The sequence below is a fragment of the Mirounga angustirostris genome, unplaced genomic scaffold (genome assembly GCF_029215605.1).
Source record: "Mirounga angustirostris isolate CCGP_5_RB_7025 unplaced genomic scaffold, mMirAng1.0.hap1 SCAF_7, whole genome shotgun sequence".
In the NCBI taxonomy this organism is placed as follows: Eukaryota; Metazoa; Chordata; class Mammalia; order Carnivora; family Phocidae; genus Mirounga; species Mirounga angustirostris.
Genome location: NW_026991715.1, coordinates 112,476,534 through 112,504,243, shown reverse-complemented (window position 1 = coordinate 112,504,243; position 27,710 = coordinate 112,476,534). Strand labels below are relative to the sequence as shown.

Genomic DNA, 27,710 nt, shown 5'->3' with positions numbered 1-27,710 from the left:
CAGCTGTCCTCCCATGCGGGTAGTAAGGGGCCGTGCTGCCTCCCGTGGACAGCCAGCATACAAGGGCATGCTTGCTCGCTGGCCGTGGTTTCCCTGCCCCAGTCTCTCAGTCGTGTTCCCCTTCAGCTAACACCCCCTGCCTCCTACCCATGTGCTTGTCCCCTCAGAAGGAGGGTAACTCCAAAGCTGCCAGAAGCAAGCCCCTGGCCCCAGCACCCCCAGAGAAGAACACAGAGGGCTCCTCGGAGAGCAGCGACGAGGAGCTGCCGGCCAGCCAGGTAGGCCTTTCCTTCTCTTTGGGACACTGCAGACTCAGGGCAGCGGGCCCCTGAGGGGTTGCGAGGGCAGACCTTTGCCATTTAAACAGCACTTCACGGTCTCCTGGTTGAGCCATTCATCTTCACGGTAACCCTGGGAGGTAGGCAACGGGGCATCACTGAGCATCCAGTCTTCAGAGCCAAACGGTGGAGGGTCAGTGCTGGTTCTCCCAGCTGCCAGTTCTGTGACCCCGGGCACACCCTGACCACCCTGAGGCCCAGGTATCTGCCCTGGAAGCAAGCAGGGTAGCAGTCCTCCTTCCTGCATCCCTGCACAACGCGCTGCCTGATGGGAGTGCCTGTTCCTGCGGGAGGGCACGTGCTGTGGCCCATTGGATGCATCAGGAATCAAAGCCCAGTGAGTTGAAGTCCATTCCCCAAATTCTCATGACCCATAAGAAGACAAGGCAGGGCCGGATGCTGGTCCCCTGGCTCCCGATACATCCCCGCTTGCTGTCTGGGACCGGGAGCCTTCTCTGTGGGGCTTGTCAGAATCCAGCAGGCATGTCCGGGACCTCACTCTGGCGCCCATGGCACGCATTCACATGCTCTGCTGCACCCGCGGCCTCCCCAGACTCCCCCTAAGGTTGGGACCAGGCCCACCTTATCTCCCCAGCTTGCTGAGTCCAGGCCTCTGCCTTTCCAGCAGAGAGCAGTGCCCTTTGTCCTGTAGCCCCAGGTGCGTGGACGCCTCTGCCAGGTCCCCTCAGGGTCCCTGGAGTCCTATAATTACCAGACCCTCTGCTTAACCACCTCCCTCGTATACCTACCGTACCACATGCTGATTGGCCCACCAGTGAGGTCAGACGCTGCGTGCCACCCTCGGTGACGGGGTGGGGTGCTCACTGCCGTTCTCTGCTCCGTAAAGTCTTGATGAACAGCTACACCTAACGTTATCGGTCACTTTCCGTGTGCCAAACCCCATACCTCGTTAGCCTGCTCAGTCCCCACAACAGCCCTCTGAGGGTAGGTCCTTCTTTTATTCCCATTTGAAGGAGGAATCAGTGAGGCTCAGAGAAGTTGAGTGACCTGCCCCGGCGTCCCATGGCCAGAAACAAGGGGACAGACCTGGCATTTGAACCCAGGCTGTGCATACGGTGCCCACGGGCTGGCACTGCCTGCACTGTTCTCTCTCCAGGGAAAGTGGAGGGCGGCCCGGGCCTTGCCCTCTGGCGGTCCAGGCGCCCTTAGGAGGCCGCCGCCTTGTCTGAGCAGGATCAGGACAGCTGGGAGGGAGGGGGCCGCCTCGCCCTGCGTTGTGGGGGCGGACTAACACAATTAAAATGAACATCATGCTTAAGTTGAACCATTTAATTGGTACATTAGTCCTGAAGATTCTGGAGTCCCTATTAAAAAAGAAGCAGGAAAAAAGTTGGCATTTTGTGCATTTCCCTAAGAGGATTCAGGGAAGACGGCGCAGCCTGAGGAAGCTGCAGCCTCTCCTCCCTGCTGGGGGATTTTGAGCTCCTTCATCCCCAGCTCACTAATTATGATCATTATCACTATTATGCATTTGTCAAGTACTTCTTTACTGACAAGTTTCACTCTGTTTTTATTATTAGCCTATCAATGGAGAAAAGGGATCAATGCCAGAATGGTGGGCAGAGCCTCAGGCTGGGGGGCAGGGGCGATCGTGGCTCCATTCCCAGGCTCCCTCGCTGTGCCTCAGTCTCCCCACCTACAAGGATGGACCCCAGCCTCTTTCTCTGAGATGGACTTCGTGGGGGGGGGGGGGGGGTCTGTGGCTCCGCCCTGTTGCTGGCATTATTAACCCTAGGCCAGGGTCTGTGCTGGGGTTGGTGCTGTATTAAAAAGACCTAAGCCCTGCCCTCAACGTTTCAGGTAGAGTCAGAGAAGAAGATCCGTAAGGAGCTAAATTAGGGTGTTAAGTCGAAACCCTAGCATGGTTGATCCTGGAAGGAGCTCCTGTCTGGTCCCTGGAGAGCAGACTTCCAGTCCAGCTCTGGTACAGTTTGCTAGTCACCCTGGGTGAGGCCACTTGCCTTCTCAACCCGTGGGGTGACATTCCTTGGGGGCTGGTGAACCACGAGGCTGCAGGCCCAGCCTGGAGGGGGATTTCCCAGCCCTTTTGGGTGGGACTGGCCCAGGACCTGTTAACTAGGCCCTGGGCAGTTCTGCAAGGGGCTTTTGGGTGCCTTCTCAGCTCTATCCCTTACCGCAGAGTTAACAGCCTGGGCTGGCCAGCCCCCCACCCCCACTCAGCCCCAGACTGGAATGAGGGCAGAGTTGGTGAGCCCAGCTGTGACAGCGGGCCCCCAGGTTTGGTTCTGCAGTAGGAAGGGCGTCCCCGCTTCCCTCTGGGCCCTCGTGGCCTGGTGCCGACAGGGAGGCCCAGCCAAGTGTCCAGGCTGCATCAGCTTCCCGTGAGTCTTTGTCACCTCTGTGTGTGCTGTGCTTTGCGGTTTTCAAGGCGCATCAGAGCCCCTCTGGTGAGCGAGCCCAGGCTGGGATTACTAATAGCCTTTTCAACAGGTAGGAAACAGGCCCTCGAAGCTCAGGGGCCTCACCAGATGGTGAGGTCTGTCAGAAGTGGGGTCAGAGGCGGCTTTCCCCATATCCCTGGGTCGCACGGCCCACCTTTTGAACGATCCGATGCTGCTGCTGCACTGTTGTCGTGTCCAGGGCCCAGCCCTGGGCCCCTCGTGTCCCTGCCCTCCAGTGCCAGGCCCCCTGCACCGCCCCCGGGGCCGAGGCCGAGGCCGTGTGGGCAGGTGGAACAGGGAGGAGGAGGCTTTTGCTGCTGAGCTGCTTTTAACATCCCAGACGCTATTGTTTTCCTCGGTGGGTTCGGTGCCTCTCTTCGTCCCCGACAATCTGTTCTTCTGTCTTCTCACATATATATAGATCCCCCCCCCCTCCCTCAACTGTAAGCCTTCTCCCACTTCCCATCCTTCTCTCTTTCATCATGTGGGAAGGCAGGCTCTGGAAGTGGCAGATCAGAGCAGCCGCGGGGGAGGCTGTTTGGCAAGGGTGGGAAGGGCCCCAGCCCAGCAGAACTCCCACCCTCGGGCGGGCACCTCTCTGCTTGACTTTTCAGGATGCCTCTCCCACCGCGCCCTGGGCTGCCCTGGGCCCCCCTGGGCCCCGGAGGTGGGCGGGGTGGGGTGATGGGCGAGACGGGGTCCCAGACCTTGGCCTTGGGCAGCTTCCTCCTGCTGTCTTGTGTTTCCCCCCGGGCAAGGGAGGGTGTGGAACTTAGACCGAGTCTGACCTCGGGGGATGGAAGGTGCAGGCTCCATGTGTGTGAGGGTGCCCTTGTGTACGGTGGACATGTCCACCAGAGCTGCCACCCCGGCCTGGTCCGCAGGATCCCAGGGAGCGGCCACTTTCTCTCTCTTTTACTGCCTCACTGGAAGCTGCAAAGCCTGCCCAAAGATAGAACAGCATGCAGAACCCCCGCGTGCCTTCCCCAGCCTCAGCGGGTCTGCACTTGTGACCAGGCTCGCTTCATGCAAGCCCTCCACTCCTTCCCCAGCACCCCTGGCTTCCTCTCTCTGATGAGAGGATGGCCACCATACAGTATCACTCCTAAGAAACTGGCCTGCGCACTCGGCATCCCCACTTCCCAGATTGTCTCATGAACGATAGTCTACATCTGGTGTGTTCGGATAAGAGTTCACACAGGGCACACACTGCATTGGGTCCCTTGAGTCTTCACCTTGGCTTTTCCCCCGTGCGGTTTGTTTGTTGAAGACATGGGGTCAGCGTGAAGTCAGGTCGTTGTGCCCTGGGCCACAGCTCAGGAGGCTGCACCAGCGTGGCTGGGGTGGGGGCAGCTCGGTTATGCACAGCTCCCCAGAAGAATCGTGGGGGACAGCCGGGCAGCTGAGGGGCCTGCTGCTTGGAGCACCCGGCTCGGCCGGCGTCTGTCCGGCCCTGAAGTCAGCCAGAGGAAAGCAGGCTGAATTGGCTCTTCTGGCCCTGGCTGTACAGTCAGTAAGCTTTGCAGCCTTGGGCAACTCTTCTCCCCTCTCTGCACTTCTAGTTTTCCCAGCTGTACAGTGGAGCCAGGACCGCTGACCTCAGGGGCTCCTGGGGGCTGTGAGGTGCTGTGTGGGTCTTAGCAGGTGCATGGGCGGGTGGCGCACTGAGAGTGCTGTGGGTGGCCGGAATGGCCTCTGCCTGCCCGGCTGCCCTGCGCGCTCTGGACCCCCACCCAACCTCCCCTTTGCCTGGCCAAACCTTTAATCACTGGGGGGGTATGTTTTGTTTTTGTTTTTCAAGGTGATTAAACCCCCTCTGATTTTTGTCGACCCTAATCGTAGTCCAGCTGGCCCGGCTGCTACCGCCACACAAACCCCGGCGGCAAACACCCCGAGGAAGGCCCGGGCCTCGGCGAGCACAGCCAGGAGCTCCTCCTCTGAGAGTGAGGATGAGGATGTGATACCCGCCACGCAGTGCTCCACTCCTGGTGAGCACGGGCCCGCTACGCAGGGCTGAGTCCCGTGCCGCAACCGCCAGGCTCGCCTGGCAGGGGCCGCCGGGCTCGCACGCAGCGCACGCAGCACACACAGCTCACTGCGGCCCAAGGGGAGAGGCTGCTGGCTGAGTCACCCAGCACACGGTTGTTGGTCCGGAGGGGCTTGGAGCCAGGTCTCTGCCCCTGGCATTGGTTCGTCCCGATAAGCAACTACCTCTGGTCTCCATCTCCGGAGCCAGCATTTGCCGGCACTTCTCTGTGCCAGCTCCAGGGGGTGGAACCCACGCCAGCGGCTAGAAGCTGCAGACAGCAGGTTCCTACGTAATCTAAGGGAGAGCTTTGTAACAACTGCCTGCCTGAACGGGGAGAGGGCTGTGAGGTGGTAGTGAGCCTCGTGGTCCTGGTGGCATGTACAGAGGGTTAGGTAATCCCTAACCAGACATCGTAGGCAAGGATTCCTTCTATCCGTGGGAGACAGGACCCTATCTGGGGTTTCTTTTGACTTCTGAGAATCTGGTACTCCCGTTGCCATCAGGAAAATGGCTAATGTTGTTGTGACATTCTGTGAGGGTAATAATAAGACCTGATTTTGGTGGGCTCATTAAATACAGAATAGCACAGAAGAAGAAATGTCACCGTAATCACGCTGTCTGGAATAATTACTGACGTTTTAGAACTGTTAATTTTACCGAAACTACAGGAACTGCAGCTGTATCTGTGTTTTTAGTGAGGTCATAGTGTGCACACGTGCTCTGTAATTTTTACTTGACGAACTGTGACATTACGTATTTACCGTGTGAGTCCTGCTGGTCACAGAGCTGTCCTTTGGGAGGGCTTAGCATAGTTTATGTGGGCGGTGCCAGGCTGGAGGAAGCGACGGGCTTTGTGTGGGGGCTTTGGGGTTATCACGAACAGTGCTACAGTGAGTGCACGGGACTGAGCCTTTGCAAATGACCATGACATTCTTACGAAGACTCTTCTAGGGACCCCTGGGTGGCTCAGTCGATTAAAGCGTCTGCCTTCGGCTCAGGTCATGATCCCGGGGTTCTGGGATCGAGCCCCACATTGGGCTCCCTGCTCAGCAGGGAGTCTGCTTCTCCCTCTGCCTGCCGGCCGCTCCCCTACTTGTGCTCTCTCTCTCTGTTCTGCCAAGTAAATAAATAAAATCTTTAAAAAAAAAAAAAAAAAGACTCTTCTAAATGCACAGAGTCCCATTTGGTAGCCGTGCTCCCCACCAGTGCTCAAAGTGGTGGCCTGGCCAGCTGAGGGACGGCAGCATCGAGGACTGAAGTGTGGGGAGGGGCCAGGGAGAAAGCCTGGGGTCACAGCAGTCCTGTGGTTCCCCTGAGCTCGTGACACAGAGCTAATGACGGCTCCTGCCTGTGAGGCTCAGGGATGGCGTTTGGTTTTTTAATTTTATTTATTTTTGTGAGAGAGAGAGCATGAGCCAGGGATTCGGGGACAGAGGGAGAAGCAGACTCCCCACGGAGCAGGGAGCCCGATGCGGGGCTCAATCCCAGGACCCTGGGATCACGACCTGAGCCGAAGGCAGACGCTTAACGACTGAGCCACCCAGGCGCCCTCGGGGAGGACATTAAACAGGCTTCTGCTGCAAATGCCGTGAGCACTGGGCCCTGTCCCCAGGAAGGGCTGATAATTGGGGATTGCTGCATGTGTGCCCTGACTTGCACCCCATCCTGCTCCATTTCAGCCAGTAGAACCAAAGCAGCCGTGCTCACGGTGCACCCAAGGCCAGCTGTCAGGGCCAGCACTGTTGGGGCCGGCAGCAGGGAGGCGTCCGGTCGGGTGTCAGAAGGCAAGAAACAGGAGGCGCCCGTCGCTCAGGTACAGCAGGCAAGGGAGGGCCGTGCAGGCCGGCAGGGGCGAGGGGACCCCCCCCCCGCCCTCCCCACCCCCACACATGCTGCTGGGTGGGGCTGCCGTCGCTCTCCTCCACACACCGCCCTCCCCCCCCAAGGAGCCGCCCCCTCGCAGCCAAGCGCCTTCCCTGGCTTGGCTGCAGCCCCGACCAGGCTCCCAGATACCTCTGAGCTGTGAGGAAGAGTAGTCTGGGAGCGTGGCCCCCAGGCAGAGCCACGCTGTGGCTCCGCGAGCCCCTCGGCAGCCGTTCCAACGTGGTTGCGCTTTTGGTTTGTTTGCCTTTTCCGTCCCGGTTTGGAAATGCTGTGAACAAACCTTGTCTCTCTTAGTGTGGATAATGGTGACTTCCTGGCCTTCACCATTTTCAGTGCATTTCTGTTGGGTCTTTGCCTAAATCTACAGCCTGAGCAGGGTAGAGTTAGCAGCTCCTTGTGCGAACGACAGAGCTGAGCGCTGTCCCTCAAGACCGTTGAGGCCTGTCCAGGATTAGGCAGGGCCAGAACCCAGGTCTCCTCACTCCCCACCCCGCTCCTGGGCCACGTGGGCTAGTTTTCCCATCCCATTGCACCCCACCTCTCTCTTCTAAGAGGGCAGGAGGGAGCTGGGCGCCCCTAGCCCAGAGGGGCTCCCCACGAGCTACAGCCCAAGAGAAGCTTCCTGGGAGCACGGGTGCCGGCCAGCTGTGCTGTGGTCACTGCGCCCGGCAGCCCGCCTCCGTTCGGCCAGCAGATGGTGCCGAGCATCTGTCCGCACCAGGCAGACGGCAGGGAGGGGCTCGTGGGCCATGAAACAAGGAAGCCAACAAGTACTCACCAGTTGGTGGGTACTTTGAAAGGAACTGAGTCTAAACTAGAGAATAATGAGGTGAGCTGCTTTAGGAAGGATGGGCAGGAAAGGGCAGCCTCCCCATCGAGGCTAGAGAAGCAGGCAAGCCAGGGCGAGCCAGGGAGGACTCCAGCCAGGGGAACCCGGGCTGGGACCATCTGGGGAAGCACTTGGGTGGGAGAGCTGGGGGAAGCAGCAAGGCAAGAGGAGCCAGGCCCGACAGGCCGTGGTGAGGGCTGCCCAGGTTTGCAGGGGGAGCCCCGCCCGGCTCCTTTCCAGTTCTGTCTCCCTGACTAGTGGCAGGTGTGGGAAGCAGGAGTGGCACCAGGGAGACCTTTGAGGAGGTTTTTGCAGACACCAGACTAGAGGCTTTTCCCAAGTGCAAGCTCAGATTGAGTTGGGGGGGGCCTCAGGTGGGAGCCGAGCTGATTCCCTCCCCTGGGCTAAAAGCTGTCTTTGGCTCCACTGAGAACAGTAGGATCAGCTGACAACCTACAGCCTGGCCCTGTTTTCTGCCCCTGAGGGTGGTATTACCCCCTTGACTGTCCCTCAGTCCCCTCCTCCAGCCCCGTGGCTCCTTGTGCAGATACAGGTCCCCTCCGACCCCAGCCGGGATCTGAGCAGGGCCTGGCACAGATGGCATCCCGAGGACCTGCGAGTCTCAGGGCTGCCTGTGGCTGTCCACAGGTGACAAAGAGGAGCCCTGCTCGCCTCCCTCTGACCCAGGCCGCCCTGAAGGTCCTTGCCCAGAAAGCCAGTGAGGCCCAGCCTCCTGCTGCCAGGACCCCGTCTTCCAGTGGGGTGAGCAGGGGAGCCTGGGGGGGGCGGCCCCACCCTGGAGGGGACAGTGTGAGCAAAAATGACAGACCATAGAAGGGAGGGGCCAGGGAGGGGCCCAGGTCCCAGCGCCAGCATTTACCGCCCTGTGACTGTTGCATGCACACGTCTATAACCCACACCACCCGCCCCCAGCCTCCGCTGCCCGGCTCAGCGTTTGTGGGAGGGCTGAGTGAGGCCTGGTGCAGAGCAGCTAACAGGCGCCTAGCCCTGAGGTAACTGGGGTGTTCGGTAGGCACCAAGTTTATTTCCCTTCATTTTTTTTTCTGTTCTCTCGCTCTCTTTTTTTTTTTAAACCAAATTAGGTTGACAGTGCTCTGGGAACACTCCCTGTGCAGGCCAAGGGGACCAACAAGCTCAGAAAGCCTGAGGTTCCTGCGGTCCAGCGGGCCACAGCCCCTCCTGCCGGACGCGCCAAAGCCAAGGCCTCTGACACCTCCAGTGACGGGGACGACAGCAGCTGCAGCTCTTCAGGGAGCGAGGAGGGTGCTGCCGGGACCCCGATGGCTCCCTCGGCCCCCAGGCTAGGTGAGGGTCCCAGGAGAAGGCTAGGTGGGCCCCGAGCGGGGGAGTGGCGGCCTCGGCTCTGTATCTCCACCTGTTCTGCAGCCTGGGCCCAGTCACCCCATGCTGGGCCTCAGTTTCCCATCTGTACAACCCCACGAGGAGGTTGGTCCAAATGATACGAAAGATCTTCTAGCTCTGCTGTTTGACCACTGCCAGCTTTTTACTCTCAGGCTCCCATAACTGACCCCCCAAAGTCCCGGGGTCATGCTTCCCGCACAGAATGAGGCACCTGGGTGGCTCAGGCGGTTAAGCATCTATCTGCCTTCGGCTCAGGTCGTGATTCCAGGACCTCATCGGGCTCCTTGCTCAGCAGGGAACCTGCTTCTCCCTCTTCCTGCCACTCCCTCTGCTTGTGCGGGTGTGCGCTCTCTGATAAATAAATAAAAACCTTTAAAGAAAGAAAAGCAGGGAAGCAGAAGTCGGGCCTCAGGAATTAGAATGGAAGGTTTTGGCATTGAGATGTCTTGCTTAGAAGGCTGCGAATAGCCATTGAGCTGGGAGGGAGTCGTAGGAGCAGGTAAAACCTTGGGCAGGAGGGCGAGGGACCAGCGGAAGGCTCAGGCCATCCCAGGGCCTCCCGACAGCTGGCCTCTGCCCCCCCCCCCCCGGTAGGTCCGGCCCCCTCCACGACGGAGACCTTGGTGGAGGAGACCACAGCGGAGTCCAGTGAGGACGAGGTGGTGGCACCCTCTCAGGTAATGGTGAGGGAGGGGACTGGCCCCTTGGGGGCCTTCAGGCGGGCGCTAGAGGCCACGTGCTGCAGTGTTAGGCCGAGGCCATCCACCACGGCGGGGCCCCGTCTCTCCCCCTGAGGCTCTGTTTCAGCATAGAGCCATGAGTAGTGGACTCCTAGAGCCTATAGGAAAGGCTTGCCTTGATTTTAGATGAGTCCCAGAAAAAAAAGACATTTTGGAACAGATGGGATTTTTCTAAGGTTATCTTCTGTACACGGCAAGTGCTAGTGATTTTCCATTCGCGTTAGTAGTGAGAGATTGTCTTTTTAAATGTGGCTGAGGGAAATCTGATTAATTAAAACAGTGCAGGAGGTCCGTATGAAGGGCTCATGTGCCCCACGCCAGGCCCGAGAGGGCTGGCCCGACCTTAGGGGCTCCTGGGACGGCTTCCTCAGAGTAGGCCCTGCACTCACGGGTGGAGCAGGTTCCAGCCACGTTCACACTGGGTTTCTTCAGTCTCTCCTCTCAGGTTATGTGACCCCTGGGCCGACTCTGGCCAATTCCCAGGCTTCAAAGGCCACTGCTGGGCCAGACCTCAACCCCTCGGCGTCCTCTGCTTCTGCCACCAAAGATGCCCCAGACGGCAAGCAGGAAGTGGAGCCCCAACATGTAGCAGGCACCGTATCCCCTAAAACAAGTGAGTCAAGGGCCACAGGAGAGACACGGGGACACGGAGGGACAAGGCAGTGGGCCCTTTCTTTGCCTCCCTCACGAACAGTCCTACCAGTATGGTCCTGTCTGTCACAAGGGCCTCTCCAAGCAAGGCCTGGTGCCCCACATCTGGGTGTCTGGCTCTTACGACCTGGGACAGCCTGGAAGTTGGGTTTTCCAGCTCTGTGGGATGCTGGTGCATCTGGTCGGGTGATCCGTGCCTTCAAGCGGCCTTGGCTTTCTCTAACTGTCCCCGTTGCCTCTGCTTCCGAACAAATGGACACATGGTGTGGGGTGTGGGAACTGAGGCAGCTCAGATGGAAGGCAGGAGCCATTTTTGGAGAAGTCTCTAGCACGTGGCAGAGACCCCAGGTGATGGGCTGACTTGTAAAGCCTCAGACAGGACCCTAGCCACACTGGGCCTCTGGGTCTTAACCACAGAGGGCAGAGTAGATCCATCCAGTGAGTGTCAGGGCGTGGCACACACAGACAGTTGTCACGCGGTGTTTGGAGGGCAGACCGGAGTTGCCGAGGTCACCCAGCCTGGGGCATTGCCTGTGCTGAGGGACAGATAGCTCTGATGGGCACGCCTGGGACAGCTCTAGGCATTCCCCAGCTGTGGTGTCCTAGGGTGTTTGTAGACAGGAAGCAGAGACGTGGGCTGCAGGGAAGGAGGTTGCCAGCGCAAACCTCCTCAGCTTCCCCCTCCAGCCAACCCCTGCCGTTGCCAAGAAGCACCAAACAACTGAATTGGGCCTCCGTCTGTCCTGGGACGCCGTCCCCCACGACCCCTGCTCAGCCTGCCGTCTGCGCCTCCCCTGAGCTCCCACCCTGGGCCCACCGCATGCTGCGGGCAACAGGCCCCAGCCCCATGACGGGGAGCTGGGTCGGGCCACAGGGCGCCTCTCAGAGCCAGCGTGTAGGCACGGTTGTGTGTGTGAGGCCCAGAATGAGTGCAAACCTGCCGAGTCACCCGGGAAGTCAGGGGCAGCAGCGGGATACTGCTAATGTTGCCCCCCCCCCGCCCCCCGATACCCCAGCCTTGGCTTTAGCTGCAGCTCACCGCTGCTGGGTCAGCAGAAGGGTCGTTGCTCACTGTCTGCCCCAGTGTTCTTTGTGAGGGGCGGGGGCGACGGGGAGACATTTTAGAGGGGGCTGTGGATGGGTTTTTTCACACATGTAGTCAGCACACAATTATCAAAGGAGAGCAGAGGCGTGGAAAATTCTAAACAAAGGCTGCACCAGAAGTCACTCTGGCAGGCAGCAAACCTGCTTCATCAGCCACCATGTGCGTATACACCAGGCCTGTCACCCGCTAGGCTGCCTTGTCCCCTGACCAGCTCTTATCATGAGTCCGTGACTTAGAATAGAGGCCTCACCGTTCATCTGAGCCCTTATTTTACCAATGGGGAGACTGAGGCCAAGGGAGGAGCACAGTCCCACAGCATGCTGGTGGTAGTCAAACCTGGAATCCAAGTCCCTTGCCTCCCAGCTCTGGACCTCTGACTGGACAATACCGTCTCCCTCCTGTCTGACCTTTCATTTTGTTGGTAGAGTTCACTCCCCATCCTTAAGATTCTGGAGTCCTTTTCCATCTCCAACCTGACTGGAGTGCAAGGAGACGAAAGAGCTAAGTTAGAAACTGCTGGAAAGGTGTGAGCCAGGCAGTGGGGCAGAGTGACCGCTAGGCCGCCCTTTCCCTGTCTGTACCTTGTCCGAGGAGGTCAGCTGTGTCCCTAGACGCCCCCTTGGCTTATACGTGAGTGGGCCGCACCCTGCACGTGCAGGGTGAGCCTGTTTCCTAACTCTCCCGACCCGTGACCCCGTGTTCTCTCTCCACAGGCAGAAGGGAGGCTAATCCCACGCCTCAGAAGCCCCAGAAGCCCAGGAAGGAGGCCGAGAGTCCCCAGGCCTCCATACTGGCATTGCAGAGCGACCTCAGCCGGCGCCTCCTGAGCGAGCCCTGGCCCCTGAACGAGGCCGGAGTCCAGGCCTCGGTGGTGAAGGTCCTGACGGAGCTGCTGGAGCAGGAGCGGAAGAAGGCCGCGGATGCTGCCAAGGAGAGCAGCAGGAAGGGCCGGGTGGGCCGCAAGCGGAAGCTGTCGGGGGACCAGACGGCCGCCAGAGCCCCCAAGAGCAAGAAGAAGCAGCAGCTGGTGGCTGGGGGAGGTGGGGAGGGTGCCGGCTCGCCAGAAAAGGCCCTCAGGACTCCCAAGGGGAAAGCCAAGAGAGACGGAGTGAGTGGTGACCTCAAGGAGAAGAAGGAGAAAGCGTCTCCTGGCTCCCAGGGGGCCAAGGAGAAGCCAGAAGGGGAGCCAGGGACACTGAAGGTTGAGGGTGGAGACCAAGGCAACCCAAAGAGCAAGAAGGAGAAGAAGAAATCCGACAAGAGTAAGTGGCTGGCCGGCTGCAGCCTGGAACAGGCTTTGGGGCCCATGCGGAGAGCCTCCAGTCAGCATGCCGTGGGGGCGGGCCGCCGGCGGGCACAGAAGGGACAGGCTGCGAACTGGTTGGTCTGGGGCCGGGGTGGGGGTGGCAGAGCCGGAGCTGGGTCCCGGAGCTCTGGGCTGACCTGCCAGGGAGCCGGGGAGATGCAGCTGCAGGGTGCAGGGTGCGGCCTACTCACGGGCCAGCGGTGCTCGCTCCCGGCGGGCGGCCAGTTGTCACGCGCGCTTCAGCGTCCTGCTTCTGCAGCCCAGGCACCTAGATAGAAGCTTCCCCTCAGAGCTCATGGCGGCTGGCCCTTCCCAAGCTCTGCGATAGACTCTGCGTGCCGCAGAACCTCCTTTCGTCCAGCCCTGTCTGTCCCTTAGGTGATGTTTCCGTTTACAGGTAGAATGTCACTTTTTAAAATGTGTGGAAGTTTTAAAAAGTGAGTTAGAAATAGTAGTCCAGATGGTCCGTGGATGGGCTCTTGGGCCAGGGCAGGTGGTCACAGAGGCCTGGGCCTGTGTTTTGATGGGTCCCCGGAGTGTGGGGAGAACTGGGGACCTGGCATTGGGAGGAGTGGTTCTAGGATCCCTTGAGACCAGCCCTATCTCTTGACATTGACCCCCCCGCCCCCACCATGCTTCTGTTATTTAGAGGCTTTACTTTCTTTCCTTAGAAAAAAAAGACAAGGAAAAAAAGGAAAAGAAGAAGAAAGTAAAAAAGGCCTCAACCAAAGACCCTGATTCACCATTCCAGAAAAAAAAGAAGAAAAAGGTAGCGTGAGTTCCTGAGGGGTCTCCAGCCAGAAAAAGGACCCAAACCCAGTCCCCAGGGTGAATGTGATCAGCCCCATCCTGTGTGTGTCAGAGTGCGGGTAGGGCAGGCCAGACCTGCTCCCTGCCCCCGATCCATTCTCAGGGTCCAGAGGTTGGGGCCTCATGAATTGTGACAAGCTGGCGAAGATGGGTGGAAGGCACGGGCCACCCTGAGGGAGGGACATGGCCTGTGTGTGTGAAGCCGTGGGAGTGGCCCCGTCTTTGTGAGGTGAAGGATGTTCTTGGGATGGGTGAAGGAAGGAGAGCCCTGAGGTGGGGGGCAGGGAGGCTAGCCAGGAAGACTGAGGTGAGAGGGTACATTCCCTGGGATGTATGTACCCCAGCTGGCAGGGTATCCCCATCACAGAAACACACCCCTCTGCTTTATGGGTTCCAGAGGCTGATCACCGGAGTAGGGGGGCCTCTGCACCTTACACGGTGCAGTTCTCACCATGGCCAGTGGGGCCTCAGCTGTGTTCAGCTGAGCATCTGCTGGCTTCAGTGTCCCGGGCTCCTTCCTGGGCAAATAGGGCCCCAGCCCTGCCCTTGGGGATCCCTGTATACCCAATATCTGTTCCGGGAGGGGGAGCTGCAAGTCCTCAGGAGAGAACCGGTTATCACGTCCGCTCGGGGGCGGGGGGGGGTGCAGGGGGGGCGGGGCTGCTTCAGGTACAGGAGCTTCTCCTCCTTCTCTCCTCACAGAAGAAGACAGCAGAGCAGACTGTCTGAGGGGCACACGGCGACAGGTATGCTTCCTGGCCGGGGGATCCCTGCTGACCTCCCCTCCCTGGTGAGGGTAGGAGGGTAACTCTAGCATCTGGCCTGGTCGCAGGGGCCAAGCAGGGGGAAGGAGTGGGGGCTGGAGAAAGTGGTTCTGTCCCTCAAGGTCAGTGGGGCCAGTGAGGCGATGCCAGAAATCAGAGCTGCAGAATCAGAAGGATCTAGAATAATGATGGCCGGGACCAACACAGCACTCCCTGGGTGCGGGCACTGGGATAGTGCCTCTTTGTAGAGGAGGATGAGGCTCGAGGTCAAGTACGGCTTGGTCTCTTCCCGCCACTGTCCACTTCCTCTTCCTTGTGATCTTGTCATTTGAGGGCATTCCTCATGGGGAAGATGATGTTTCCTCAGGATAAGCCACTCTGACGGAGCTGTGCTTTCCGGGTGGTGGTGAAGCGGCTGATGGGACCCCAGCAGCCACCAGCCCCCTGGAAATGGGGGGGGGTGGACACAGCCTACCTGGCTGGCGTTGAGGATTAAGTGAAGTGTGGAGCACTAAAGCGCTCAGTCCCATTCTGGGACACGGTCCGCACTGAAGCACCCGCTGTGGTTAAAGCTCCTCCCCTGCATCAGAGACACCGGGTTTTGATTTTATTTTCTTCTCTTTGGAGAAAAAGGTCGGGACATCTTATATCTGGATATGTTTCCTTCACCCAGGGATTTCCTAGCCAAGTGGTGACCAGCCCCATGCCTCTGCCCTCTGGCCACCATGGGTTGGGATTCAATCTTTAACTTCCCTCCCTCCCCAGAAGAAGCCAGCCCGCCGCAGAGCCCGTGCTGGCCGAGCTAGTGAGCCCTGCACAGGCTGGTCCGAGGAGGAGGAGAAGTGACTTGCACTCACCGACTCCGCGTCTGACTTCTGTCCTGACACAGAATGCTTCAGATAGATGTGTACAGTATATATATATTTTTTTAAGTGACCTGCCCCTCCCCCTTCAAACCCAGCAGGCCCAGGGGCCTCGGGACTTTCCATCTCTTGGCCCTGCAGACCTAGCAAGGCCCAGCCTGCAGCTCCTTCCACGTCTCTGGTCTCTGGCTGATGCTGAGGCTTTGTTCTCTGTCAGTTTTTCCCTGTTTTGTTTGTGGTTTTTTGTATCAACTCAGAAAATAAAAGGCTTGAAGGAAAGGTTCAAGTTCCCAGCGCATCGGGGACAAATGTTTTGCAATTGACTTATTCTTGGAAGGGACAGCCTGGCTGATGCTTGGAGGTGACCAAATCCTGCTCAGGATTTGTTCTTGGCTACATATCAAGCTCTGGGACGCTGTGGTGAGTGGAACGGACAGGTTGCCAGAGAACAAGACTCTGCGAAATGCCCCAGGTGCTGAGTCAGCGTGGGGAAGGCTTCCCGGAGGAAGTGGCATCTCCGCTAAGGGGGACCTCGTGCATCGTCACAGCTGGTTGGTTAGGGCCAGGCAAACATCCAGAGGCAGAAAGTGGAAGAGGGCAGGTGGGGGATGACTTTCCAAGCCAGCTTTTGAAGGTGGGGTGTGAGCTGGAGTCAGGCCCTCTTGATGTGCCTGGTAGAGAATAGGTAACCGCGGGCAGAGTAGGAGCAGGGAAACCAGTTAGGATTGAGTTGCCTTCGTGTCCAGATAACGAAGGTTCTAGGATGATGAAGACAAGAAATATATGAACTCCAGAGATCTGTCTGGGTGCCGTATCTACAGCAAGCGGCGAGGGCAGCCATGCCATTGCCCGGAGCTGCGTGGAGCCCCAGAGGACGCCGAGCTTTCTCTCCAGGGCCCTGAGCCTCCTGCCAGCGAGAGTAAGAGGCCATGTGGAAAAGGAGAGCGCTGGGCTGGAGGTCTCGGAGACCCGGGTTGGCATCCGCTGCACCCTTCACTCGGGGCCCTGCCCCGTATTAGCTTCTCTCTCCTGCTAAGCGTGTTGGTCTCGAACGGGTCTACATAGGGCGTGAGCCCCTGGCTCCCCACAGCTGCCCCCTTCCTGGCAGTCCCGACACCGGGGCCTACACCACTGCTGTCCGTCCTCACACTCACGCTGTTCTTAGTAGAGAAATGAGGACGGGACGAACTTGTACTTAAACGATTCTGGGCAAGAGCCTATTTCTTTCTGGAAGTAGAGTACGCCTGTGTGTCCCCACGGCAAGCTGGCATGCCTGCGTCCCACGAGTGCACTTCCGCAGCCCGGCCGGGCCCCACGGGCATCTGGGGCTGGGCTCGCTGGGCTGTGCCCTTCCACCCACGCCACTGGATTCAAGGTCTCAGGTACCTCCTTGGGGTCCCCGAGCCAGATCCCAACAACAGTCAGGAGCCAGAAGCGTTCTACTTACTACCTTTTATTTTCACAGAGCTGCGGCCCTGAGGGCCAGTGACAAGCTTGGCCGCATGGAGGGAAGGGGGAGGGGGTTGTGGAGAGGCTGGTTCTTCTGGGGGAGTGCTGCTGGGGAGGGGAAGCGTGGCTCCTCCCCGCAGCTAGGTAGGCTAGAAAGGCAAGGCCAAAAGGGCAGGAACAGCTAACATGTTGGGTGTGGGGGAGCACTGTCCCCTCTCCCTGCACCTTCCATCTTGTCTGTGGGCCTGGATCTTGGGGCTCCATGTTGGAGGCTGAAATGGGGGTCAGCCTAGCTCCTGGTCTACCTCCTTGGGCCATGCGTTCCTGCTGATGGATGAGGGGTCAGGCAGCAGGACCCTCCTGCATCGTTACATCTGTGTTCTCTGACGTGACTTGTGTCTAAGGCTGATGGAGAGCCAGGTGCCAGGGTGTTGTGGAAGGAGGCGCAGAGTGGGAGACAGTGGGAGACTGTGTGTAAGGGAAGGAGGGGGGCTAGGGCTGAGGGTGGAGGGGAGCAAGGAGGTAGAGGCCATGCGGGGCAGGCTGCGTGCCGGCATCTGCGTCTGCTTGTCTCATACGCCCGCTACGGAGAAGAGAAGCAGCAGGTTAGGGTGGGGGTCACCTGTTGGCCCTGCCCCTTCCCAGCACCCTGGGATCTCAGGGCAGTTGAGGACTCTCCACCCCCACAGCCCCTAGTAGCGGTCCTCGGTTGTGAAATGAGTGTCTCGGGGAGGTTGGAGAATGGCCCGGGGTCATGCTGTACCGGAGGGCCCGAGAGGGATTTGGCCCCTCAGGGGATAAGCTGCTGGGGCCCAGATGACCCCTACAGGGGCCCTTACCGTGGCCCAGGTCCTGCTTGGTCAGGCCCAGCCCGGATGACAGGTCTTCCATGTCCAGTGGCTCTGCAAGGGAATAGCAAGGCCATGTGTCACTGGGCAGTCCAGCCTCCCACACCCATTGGCGAGAGGCTGGGGTCGTTCGTCCCAGCCTGGCCCCGGCCTCGTGCCTGGTGGAGGCAGGACTGGCTGGATGGCAGCACTAAGGTGTGCTCGGGGCAGGCCAAGGGAGGGAGCCATGACACGAGATGGGTGGGCCTGTAGGGCTCCTGGATGCACCGTGGGCGGTGCCTAGCGGCGTGAGCGCCGCAGATGGAGGAGGGAAGGACAGATGAGTGAGCAGATGAGTGGACGTAAGGAGAGAGAGGACCGGCGGACAGACGACTGCATGCGTAGGTGGACGAAGGGGCTGCTGAGGGGCTGCCCCCCGTGTGCCAGGGCCTTCTGGGTCCTGCTGCCGCTTTGACGCTCCCTGGCCCAGTAGGCACTGCTTACCACTGCAGTGACGGTGCCCGCGGCTCCTGGTGTGGGGGACCTCGGTGCCGTTGGGGAAGACGCACCAGCAATAGCCGGTGCTCCCATAGCACTGGAGCGGCTTATAGTGGCCGTTCTCATCACACTGGGGCCTGAACGTGCCAGGGTGGACGGCGGGGATGCGGCTGACCTCCTCCTGGCACTTGGTCGGTACTGAAGCGACAGGCACGGTGGAGACAGTGAGCGAGCAAGCCCTGGGCCGGCACCGCAGCAGAACCAGACGTCCGCATGCCGCCGCCGTGGGCCTAATGCCTTCTGCCCACCGGGCTGTGCTCGCTCTACCCCGGCACAGGTGGGGAAACTAAGGCCTGGACCAACAAGGTGTGAGATCGAAGTGGAAGTGAATAGCCACGAGGCTGACTTATCCCAGAACTCGGTTTCTTCGGACACTCAATGCCTATTAAAGTTTGGAATTGCACCTGTGATTCTTATTTCTAGGGAAAAGCAATGGGCATCCTGGTAAGTCTGAGCCTCTGTTACTGGAGTTATCCAGGTACAAATGGGGCTTTGAGGATGTGGTAGAGGGATTCAAACATCAGCTGACAGTTGGTCACCATGGCATCGAAGGTGCCTTCTATGAATCCATGTTGGGAAAATTGGAGGCCTCTGGTGGGACGGGCTGGGCCCCTGATCTTCCACTCCCCAAACTGAAGCCTAGAGGGAAGACACTTCCCAAAGTTGTGTGGCAAATTAGTGCCAGGAGGAAGACATGGCCCTCTTTGAGGCTTTAGGGCTGAAAATCCTATCATACGTTGTCCCCAAGACGGAAAAACCCCAAGGTCCTCTCATCTGGCGTGTACTGGCTGTGTGAGCTCGGGGAGGTCCCTCGGCAGGTGGAGTCATGAGCCCTGCCCAGCCCCCTCACTAGAACCTGCGTGGGGTTGAGTGGTCACTGATGACACCTGGGATGTGTCGGGTCCTTATCTCCAGGTCCCACGTGTGCAGTGCCAGCCTCCACGAGGGAGGTCAGCCTCTAAAGGGAGTGCTGAGGGGGAGCAGCCAAGCCCAGAAGGAACAGGTGGGAGCGACAGGAGTGAGAGAAAGACTGGGGGAGTCCCACTGCGGCTCCCAGAGAGCCCTGAGGGAGCTTCCAGAAGCCCTGGCATCCCAAGGCTCCTGCTCCCCATACCTCTTAGTGGAACCTCGGGCTTATTCTCCAGGGAGTTCTTGCTCATTTCAAACAGGAGCCACTGATAGATCCAGCTCTCGAAGACCTAATGGGATAGAGGCAAGGGGTCAGGCCCCACAGCCCCCTCCAGCCCTGCCTGACTTTGCCCCTGGGAACAGACATGGAGGGTCCAAGAGGGACCCAACACCCCAGAGTCCAGCTGCAGCCAAGTTCCCTCTTAGAGACCCATAGGGTTTGGTCGAGGTGGTTCCTCAGCTCGGAGCCTTCATGTCTGTGGCTCTGTAGGCGCTGGTGCACCACCCCCCAGCTCCCTGGGGATAGCTTCCCCGAGCCAGCCGGTCCCAGGCGTTGGGGATGAGAGGGGGCAGCACAGGGCAAGCCACTGACCTTCCAGTCCAGCGGCCCCATGGTGGTCTTAAGGTGTTTCAGGTTCTCTGGGAAGTTCCCCTTGAGCTTCGGGTACACCTTCAGGGGGTCAGTCTCCTGTGGGGTAGCAAGGCAGGAAGGAAGGTGTAAAAAGAGCTCTCTGGCAGGCAAGGTGAAATGTGCAAGCTGCGTTCCCCTGCACCTCTGCCATAATGGGGCCAAGGAGTGGGGAGGCAGCAAGGGCCTTGCAGTTGCACGGCTATGTGATCCTAGGGCTGAGAGTTCAGAGACCCAGGTTCCAGGCCCGGTTCTACCCATAACCCCCAGTCTTCTATTCCTTGCAGACTCCTACTCATCCTCCAGATCGCCCCTCATCAACACCCCTGCACCACCCCCCACCCCCCCGCTGGGTCCTCTGCTGCTTTCCTCTGCGTGTCCCTTATCACCTGGTCACTTGTCTAACTCCCACATCAGCCTGGGACCCCTGTGGGGTTGGAAGCAGAGTCTGACTGCTTCCCAGTGTGAGCCCAGAGCCTTGCACAGAAACTCGGGAAGGGAAAATGGGCATCTTGAGCAAGCCACTTCCGGGCTTTGGGCCTCAGGTTCTCCATCTCAAACACTCAAGCGGACGGCAGGGCTAGACGACATATGACAGCTAAGGGCCACGTTGGCATTCTTTCGCTAATCTGGTGAGGCCGGAATCGTGCAGGCCTTGGAGTGCGGTGTCGCGGGAACCATGGGTGGGCAGGCAGGGCCACCCATGGGGTCCCAACTCACCAGAAGCATGTGCATCACGTGGTCCTGTGTCATGTTGCCGTACTTGGTGGCGTTCTGCATGGGCTGTGGAAGGAAAGAAATGGGGGTTACCGGTACCAACCCACAGAGGAGGGGCCCTGCAACAGAGCCAGCAGCTCCGGGTCTGGGTAGGAGTCCGGAGTTCAGCTGCTCAACAGGAACAGGCCCATCTCCGCCACCTCGGAGTAGGAGCCCAAGTAGGAGAGCTCAAGCCAGTCACTTGCCCTTACTGCGTCAACGTCCTTAGTGGTCAAATCTGCATAAGCTTTCCTGCCCAGGGCTTTGTGGACAGCAGATTGTTTCAGGACAGAAACATTACCCATATAGGACATCAAGGGATTTGAGAAGGGAGGGGGCCGTGAGATGCTCTGGTAAACGAGAAGCATTTTGTAAACATCCCAGGGATGGCCCCAAGAGGCTCTTTCCTCCCCCACCCCTGGGAGCCCTCTTCTTCCTAAGGCAGGCCCTGTCCTCCCCCAACAGCTCCCCCCCCGCCCCCGGCTGGGCTTTTCCTGGCTCAGCCATCCTCCCCTGGCCTTCAGCACCTGCCCTCCATCCAGGCTAGATGACACCTCCCTGTTCCACCACCCTCGGGTTGTCCTTACCCCCTGGAGCAGGCCTGGCATGGGCAGCGCCTGCATCATCATGGGGGTGGCAACCCTCATCTTGTTCAAAGGCTTGGGAGCTGTGGGAACAGGAGGTACAGTATGAGTGTGGCCCCAGTGCCCAGGGAAGAGAGCATCTGGACTGGGGACCAAGATCAACCCAGTGAGGAGGGGCTGGAATCCCAGACCCGAGGGAGAAGAGAATGGGCCCAGCTGGGTGCAGGGATGGGGTCTCGAGGGAAGGATGGTGGGGTGGGGGAGGTCGGAATGGAGGTGGGGCACGCACACTTGGGGAGCTTCATGCGCAGGTTCTCCAGCTGCAGGTTCTGGGAGGTGACCGTCAGCTTGTCCAGCCGGCCCTGCTGCTGGTACAGGAAGTAGGCGGTGGTGGCCTGGCCAGCCAGGAGCAGAGCCACCAGGACAGAAAAGCCTGTGTACATAGCTCCTCGGCTGCACTTGCTGTTGGGGGGCAGGAGGAAGGTCAGAGGAGGGTCCACAGACGCGGCTGCCCCAAGGGCTGACTGAGAGCAGGGGGATGTCCCCCGTTTCCGTCAGCTCCTCCACCCCCTCAGCTACCCCGAACACACACACATACAAGTGCCTATGGACACACAGCTCAAAGACGTTCCCCCAGCCCCACAACTCTAACCACTGCTTCTCCTACAGTCCTCCTGAGCAGAAATCCTAGCGCTGCCCCTGGACCTAGGGTGAGTGGGGAAGAGCCAGAGACGAGTGCCTTGTCCTTCCTGGGCCTCGTCCCACCTCTGCTCCAAGGGCTTGACATGGAGGGTCTCCCCGGGTTCTTTCTGCCAGCGGGGTCTCCTGAGCATCAGGACTGCCCTCAAGGGGAACAGGTTTCACCTCCCTACCTCCCCAACCCTTGCAGTGAAATCAGAGAAACGGGAAGGAAGTGGGCCCTGCACAGCAGAGCATGTGGCCCACCTGAAAACGAGAAGTGAGGCCTTGACATTTTAGGAGCAGGCTGGGGGCAGTGGATGATGTCAGACTGGAGCAGAGTCGGGCACCACTCCCTCTGGGGACACATCCTCACCCCACACTCTCCGTGTCTTTGAGCAAGTCTCTGCCATTCTCCGGGCCTGTCATGTGGGTGCCTCTCACCTCAGCAACTCTAGGATTTGGTGGTTTTCTTCTTTGAAGCAAGATCTGACTGTGACCACGCAAGTATTTCAGATGGCACTACCCACCCGGGGGGGATTTCAGTAGGAGTATGGTGCCTGAGCCTGTGTGACTGGGAGAATGTCTCACATTCTCTAAACGAGTTGGCTGCACAGGGAGGGGTGGCCAGACCTCAGGTAGTTCTTGGAATGGTTGGCCTTGGATATGGTTTTGGGGGCACATGAATATGTCACAGCTTAGGGAAGGTAAGGATCCTGCCCCAGGACCCTGAGAGTTCCTGGCCTGTTTTCTCCCACCTCACCCCAGCGGTAGGGCTACCAGAACCCCACTAGAAACTGTCAGCATGAGACTACACTCTGCTTACTCCAGGAACCAAACAAGGACAGTTTAGGAAACTCTAGGAGACCCTTCTGCCTAGTAACTCATGACATCACACATATAGCTCATTCTCATTGGCTCTCTGCTTGCCAGTCCTCTGCATGTTCTGGGCCAAGGTCCGGGTCAAAAGGTTGTTGTTCTGTTAGGAGAAAGCAAAAACCCCACATGGGGAAAAGGAGACCAGACAGGAGGAGAGAACAAGTACCACTTCTTGGCCTTCTCCAGGAACAGGGGTGGCCTGGCTTCTGTGAACATCCACCCAAGCCTGGGTCTTGCCTGGGTTCAAGCTCTCCAGCTCATTATCTACATGCTCACCCCTCTGCAACCCCAATCAGGTCCCAGTTCTACCTTCCACTATACCTTCTCTGAACCTCAGTTTCTCATAAGGCCTAAGAATCTACAGTCGTATTGGAGATGAGACCTGGAGTGGAATCCTGGCTCTGCCACCCCCTTAGGTCAGGGAGCTGGGGTAAGTCAACCCCTCCGAGTAACTTGAAGTAGGAACAGCTACTCAAAGGGTTGTTTTATAAAATAAGATCATGAGGGTAAAGCTCTTGGCTCCACACCTAGGTACACAGTTAGCACTGAGTACTATTCTCAAGGGAGTTAATAGTTAACTTTAGCATCTGGTTTCCTTCCTCCTCCTGCCCCTTGAATGCGGGTCCCCTGGTTCTGGATGACTGCCAACTCTTGCCACCTCTCTCTCTTCATTTCCTCCTTTCCATGGCCTCCTTCTTGAATGAAAAATAATAATAATAATTGGCTGAAGTCAAGAGCCAACCAGAACTAGCAGGAACCATGATACAAATGTTGTGAAGCAGAAGTGTTCACAAAGGGGTCTGAGAAACAGGCTCAAGGCTGGAATGGACTGAGCACACAGGACCAGGCCCAGTTTTAGAAGCAGTCCCTGAACTAAAAGGAGAGTCAGGCAAGGATTTGAGGAGGGGGCACCCTCTCTGTACACTGAGCTCGCGCTAGGTCTGCGACTCACTGCGTGGCCCTCCCTGCCCTCTCTGCAAATCCTGCCTCTAGAAGGAGGCCAGATGGTAGAGTGGGCTCATATTTCGAAGTCAGGCTAGTCCTGGATTCAAATTCTCACTAGCTCACTCCAATACTCACTAGCTGTGATAACTTCAGTAAGCTGCTAACTAACAAAGCCTCAATTTTCTCTTATGTAAAAACGGGGATGATAAAAATACCGGACTTATAGGGCTACTGTGAGAGTTAGGGTTGGGTTTAGCACATAACTAATCATAGGAATTACTAACCCTGGCTGAGGACTGGTGACAGGTAGTCAGTGAATGGGAACTATTATCACGACTAGTGTCTTCATTGTTTTTATTATTACTGAGACCCAGAGAGAAGTAGCAATTTGTCCAAGTCACATGTGACAGCAGCAGAACCTGGACCAGAATCTAGCCCTCACAGGAGAGTCAGCCCTCCTAGCCCTGGGATTCCTTAGGGTTTTCACAGGAATGCTCTGATGGTCTGTATCTGGTTCTGCAGAATGCAGTTCCTCATGACATCTCTGAGTGTCTCTCCCAAACCTCTTTCTGCCTGGCAACAGCTGACATCACTGCTCTGAGTCCCTATAATTTGCAAATTACTTTTTTTTTTTTTTTAAGTCATCTCTACAACCAACATGGGGCTCAAACCCACAACCCTGAGATCAAGAGTCTCATGCTCTACTGACTGAGCCAGCCAATCGCCCCAATTTGCAAATTACTTTTTGAAGATTGGGAAGAGTGGGGCCATGGGGTAGCCGCATTCTAACCCTGTTTCTTTTCTTGTCTTTTTTTTCCAGGGAAACACCTGGATGAGACAATCCTGGGCCTGGGAAAGGGGTCCTGGGGTCCTCCTGGATGGCTGTGCTGGCCCCTTGCTGCAAGGGAGAGGGACACAGGCAGGGCATGCCACATCAACCTTCAATCCCTTCTAAAAATTTAGCCAGAGCCCCCACCCTTGCCTTTTCCTGACTCCTCCCGGCATCTCTCAATCCCTCCTGTAATGGTGGATGCGTCCATCTACTCACACTTCCCTAATACAAACACATACACCTATCCGTGGTAATTAGAGAGAAAGTCCACTGTGATGAGCAGTTTCTACCATCCTCTCTGAGAAACTCTGTTTCTCCATCTAGGATCCATAACATTTTCCAAATCTAGTCCAAGGTTTCTAACCTAGGATTCACAGTCTAGCTTCAGGGGGTCTGGGAATCCCCTGGTATTATGTGAAAGTCTAGGGGGAGAATCCAGGGCTCTCTTATGATTTTGAGGACGGAAGTGTATCATGCAAAGAAATTTAAGACCCCTGCCCTGGAGAAGCTCCCTCATTTTAAAGGTTTTTTGTTTTTGTTTTTGTTTTTTTTAAGATTTTATTTATTTACTTGAGAGAGAGAGAGCACATGAGAGGGGGGAGGGTCAGAGGGAGAAGCAGACTCCCTGCCGAGCAGGGAGCCCGATGCGGGACTCGATCCCGGGACTCCAGGATCATGACCTGAGCTGAAGGCAGTCGCTCAACCAACTGAGCCACCCAGGCGCCCCCGGAGCTCCCTCATTTTAAAGGAGGGAAGACAGAAGCCCAGAGCAGGCCAGAGACTTGCTCAAAATCACCCAGAGGCAGGGCCTGAAGCCATCCCTCCCGTGGCTCCCTGTCTAGTGCTCTTCCCAGGGCACCCAGGCACGTCTGTGTGGTCCAGGACTTGTGTGCTCTCTCCTGCAGCTCACACATACCTCTCTGGGGCGCTGGGGCGCTGGCCGAGCATGGGCAGCTGCTCATGGTTGGAGATGAGGTCGCGCTGGTCTTCCATGGTTCTGGCCTCTGGTCTTCCCCACACTTGCTGCTTCTGCTGCTGCTGCCGCCGCCTGGGTGTCTGGAACCCTGAGCCCCTGGCTTACCTCTTGAAGCTGGAGCTGAGGAGGAATCTGATTTGTCCACCGGAGGCCACTCCGCCCACCTGGTAAAAGTGGAAGTGAAAACCACAAAGCTGGAAATAACCCCACTTGGGCAAAGCTGCCTTTAACAGGACAGGATGGGGAGGCGGGGGCTCCCCAGGCAGGTAGAAAGGCCAGCATACTTCCAATTGGCTACTCAGGGCCGTCATCACTTGTTTCTGGGCAGACCTTTGGAATCATAAGGCACTTTGGATATTGCAAGAAACAGGCAAACATTCACTCCCTAGATGGAAAATCACTTTGAAACAGCAAATACCTTTGTCTCCCCTGCTTCCCCACTGAAAAGTGGGTGTAGAAGGTGGGGGCTGGGGTGGGGAATGATCCGCTCAGGGTTCCCCATGCTCCCTTCTAACTTGAACATTTTATGAGCCTGAGTCCACAGTTCTAAGGCTCTGGTACTAACATTTGCTGCCACTTACTAAGCCTTCCTTTGTGCCAGGCACCGTGCTAATTGTTTTACATGCTTTGTTTCATTGAATCTCTAGAGTGACCCTTTGAGGCCTGTTTTATTTTATTATTTCCTTTTATAGGTAGGGACACTGAGGCTTTGAGAGGCCATGTGCTCGCGCAGGATCATGCATCCAAGAAGTGGGGAATCCATGGTTTTAATCACTGCTCTTGTGTTATGCTGATGTCCAAACCATGTGGTTCAAATTCAGGACAGTGGGGGTCTCTGCAGAGGGCCTGGAAAGGGTACCCAAGGGAGATTTAACTATGTTGGCAAGGTTTTATTTCTTACTATTTTGTAGCTTACCTACCATATTTGTTTTATTAATCTTTATGTCTTCTGCGTATTTCAAAATTTACATTAATTTTTTTTTGGTAATTTTAGTAGTTTTAAATTTAAAAACTTTGTGGTCTCGGCACCTGGGTGGCTCAGTCAGTTGGGCATCTGCCTTTGGTTTGGGTGGTGATCCCAGGGTCCTGGGATTGAGTCCCGCATTGGGCTCCCTGCTCCAAGGGGAGTCTGCTTCTCCCTCTGCCTCTGCCTCTCTCTCTCTCTGTCTCTCATGAATGAGTAAATAAAATCTTTAAAAATAAATAAATAAATAAAAATAAAAACTTTGTGGTTTGAAGATTCAATGAGTCTTCGATTTCAAGAATCAAGGGAGATAGTATATGTATTTTGAGGGGAGGGGAAAAAGCAGACATGGCCTTCGATGCACCAGACCCGAGTTCAAATCCCAAGTCAGAAAGACCCTAGCCCCATGACCTGAGCCAGCCCCCTGACCTTTCTGAATTGGTTTTCTTCTTTGGAAAGGAAGGACAATAACACTAAACTTGCAGCGACGTAAGATTAAGTAAGCATGTAGCACAGAGCCTGGTACCATAGGAGATGCTCAAGAAATGAAACTGTTACTCAAATATTTACCAGATATTTTCTGGATAATCAAGACAAATGAAATTATGTATCCATACAAACTTGAGCACAAATGTTCCTAATAGCCCCAAACTGGAAACAACCCAAATGTCCATCAACAGGTGACTAGATAAACAAACTGTGGTTCATTCATACAATGGAATACTACTCAGCAATATAAAGGAATGAACTGTTGATACTCACACCAACCTGGATGAATCTCAAAATAATTACGCTATATGAAAGAAGCCAGAACAAAAGAGTATATACTGGGATGCCTGGGTGGCTCAGTCGGTTAAGCGTCTGCCTCAGTCGGTTAAGGGTCCTGGGATCGAGTCCCGCATGGGGCTCCCTGCTCCGCGGGGAGCCTGCTTCTCCCTCTGCCTCTGCCTCTCTCTCTCTCTATCTCTCATGAATAAATAAATAAATAATCTTTAAAAAAAAAAGAGTATATACTGTATGATTCCATTTAGATAAAATTCTAGGAAATGCAAACTAATTTACAGTGATAGAGAAGAGATGAGTAGTTACCTGAGGATGGGGGTGGGGGGCAGTACAAGAAGGGACAAAAAGGAGGGATGACAAAGGGATACAAAGAAACTGTGGGGGGCATTATCTTGATTGTAGAGCTATTTTCATGATGTATGCATTTGTCAAAGCTTGCCAAATTGTGCCCTTTAGGGAAAAGTTTTCAATTAGCAATAATCACGCCTCGGATAAACCTCATTGGCTACGATACTGCCACTGCGCAAAGCTTAAATTGTGCCCTTTAAATTCGTAAAGTTTATTATGTGTCAATTATATCTCAATAAAGCTATTTTTAAAATAAGACTTTTGAAAAACATTTCTTAAAAGACAAGTGACAAAGAAAAATAGTGTGTGTATTTCAAAGGTCACTATTAAGAAAGTGAAAAGTCAGCCCATAAAATAGGAGAAAATATTTACATATTATATATCTGATAAGGATCTAATGTCCAGAATATATGAAGAGATATTAGAACTCAATAGTCACAAGACAACCTGATTCCAACTGGGCAAAGGA

The 27,710-nt window shown here is 56.7% G+C and overlaps 2 protein-coding genes and 1 pseudogene across 17 annotated transcripts in view; 1 reads left to right on the top strand and 2 right to left on the bottom strand.

The window, feature by feature from the left end:
• The window catches only part of TCOF1 (treacle ribosome biogenesis factor 1), a 47,091-nt gene extending 22,002 nt beyond the window's left edge, over positions 1 to 25,089 (top strand). For 3 of the 15 annotated variants that reach the window (XM_064596664.1, XM_064596665.1, XM_045902713.3), the window contains 11 exons: positions 168 to 278; positions 4,563 to 4,749; positions 6,470 to 6,603; positions 8,152 to 8,265; positions 8,607 to 8,829; positions 9,481 to 9,563; positions 10,059 to 10,239; positions 12,096 to 12,644; positions 13,360 to 13,457; positions 14,201 to 14,244; positions 14,936 to 15,404. In XM_064596664.1, coding sequence (XP_064452734.1) covers positions 168 to 278; positions 4,563 to 4,749; positions 6,470 to 6,603; positions 8,152 to 8,265; positions 8,607 to 8,829; positions 9,481 to 9,563; positions 10,059 to 10,239; positions 12,096 to 12,644; positions 13,360 to 13,457; positions 14,201 to 14,227 — 1,707 coding nt within the window. In that variant the 3' untranslated portion in view covers positions 14,228 to 14,244; positions 14,936 to 15,404. Of the gene's footprint in view, positions 1 to 167; positions 279 to 4,562; positions 4,750 to 6,469; positions 6,604 to 8,151; positions 8,266 to 8,606; positions 8,830 to 9,480; positions 9,564 to 10,058; positions 10,240 to 12,095; positions 12,645 to 13,359; positions 13,458 to 14,200; positions 14,245 to 14,935; positions 15,405 to 18,236; positions 19,050 to 24,158 lie in introns of those variants that run through there. The other 12 variants (XR_010413248.1, XM_064596661.1, XM_064596660.1 and 9 more) reach the window with 12 other exon arrangements.
• On the bottom strand, positions 16,563 to 25,223 carry CD74 (CD74 molecule). 2 transcript variants are annotated; one of them, XM_045902792.3, is made up of 9 exons: positions 25,087 to 25,223; positions 21,126 to 21,298; positions 20,840 to 20,919; positions 20,217 to 20,279; positions 19,461 to 19,556; positions 19,074 to 19,158; positions 17,906 to 18,097; positions 17,414 to 17,476; positions 16,563 to 17,157 (listed from the first exon to the last, which is right to left on the bottom strand). In XM_045902792.3, the coding sequence occupies exons 1-9, from the start codon at positions 25,161 to 25,163 to the stop codon at positions 17,147 to 17,149; spliced, it is 840 nt and encodes a 279-aa protein (XP_045758748.1). In that variant the 5' UTR covers positions 25,164 to 25,223; the 3' UTR covers positions 16,563 to 17,146. The 2 variants fall into 2 exon arrangements, with proteins under 2 accessions (XP_045758748.1, XP_045758756.1); XM_045902800.3 differs by lacking the exon at positions 17,906 to 18,097.
• Positions 25,224 to 27,308: 2,085 nt separating this feature from the next.
• On the bottom strand, positions 27,309 to 27,424 carry LOC123836126 (U4 spliceosomal RNA; annotated as a pseudogene).
• Between the last annotated feature and the right edge of the window lie 286 nt (positions 27,425 to 27,710).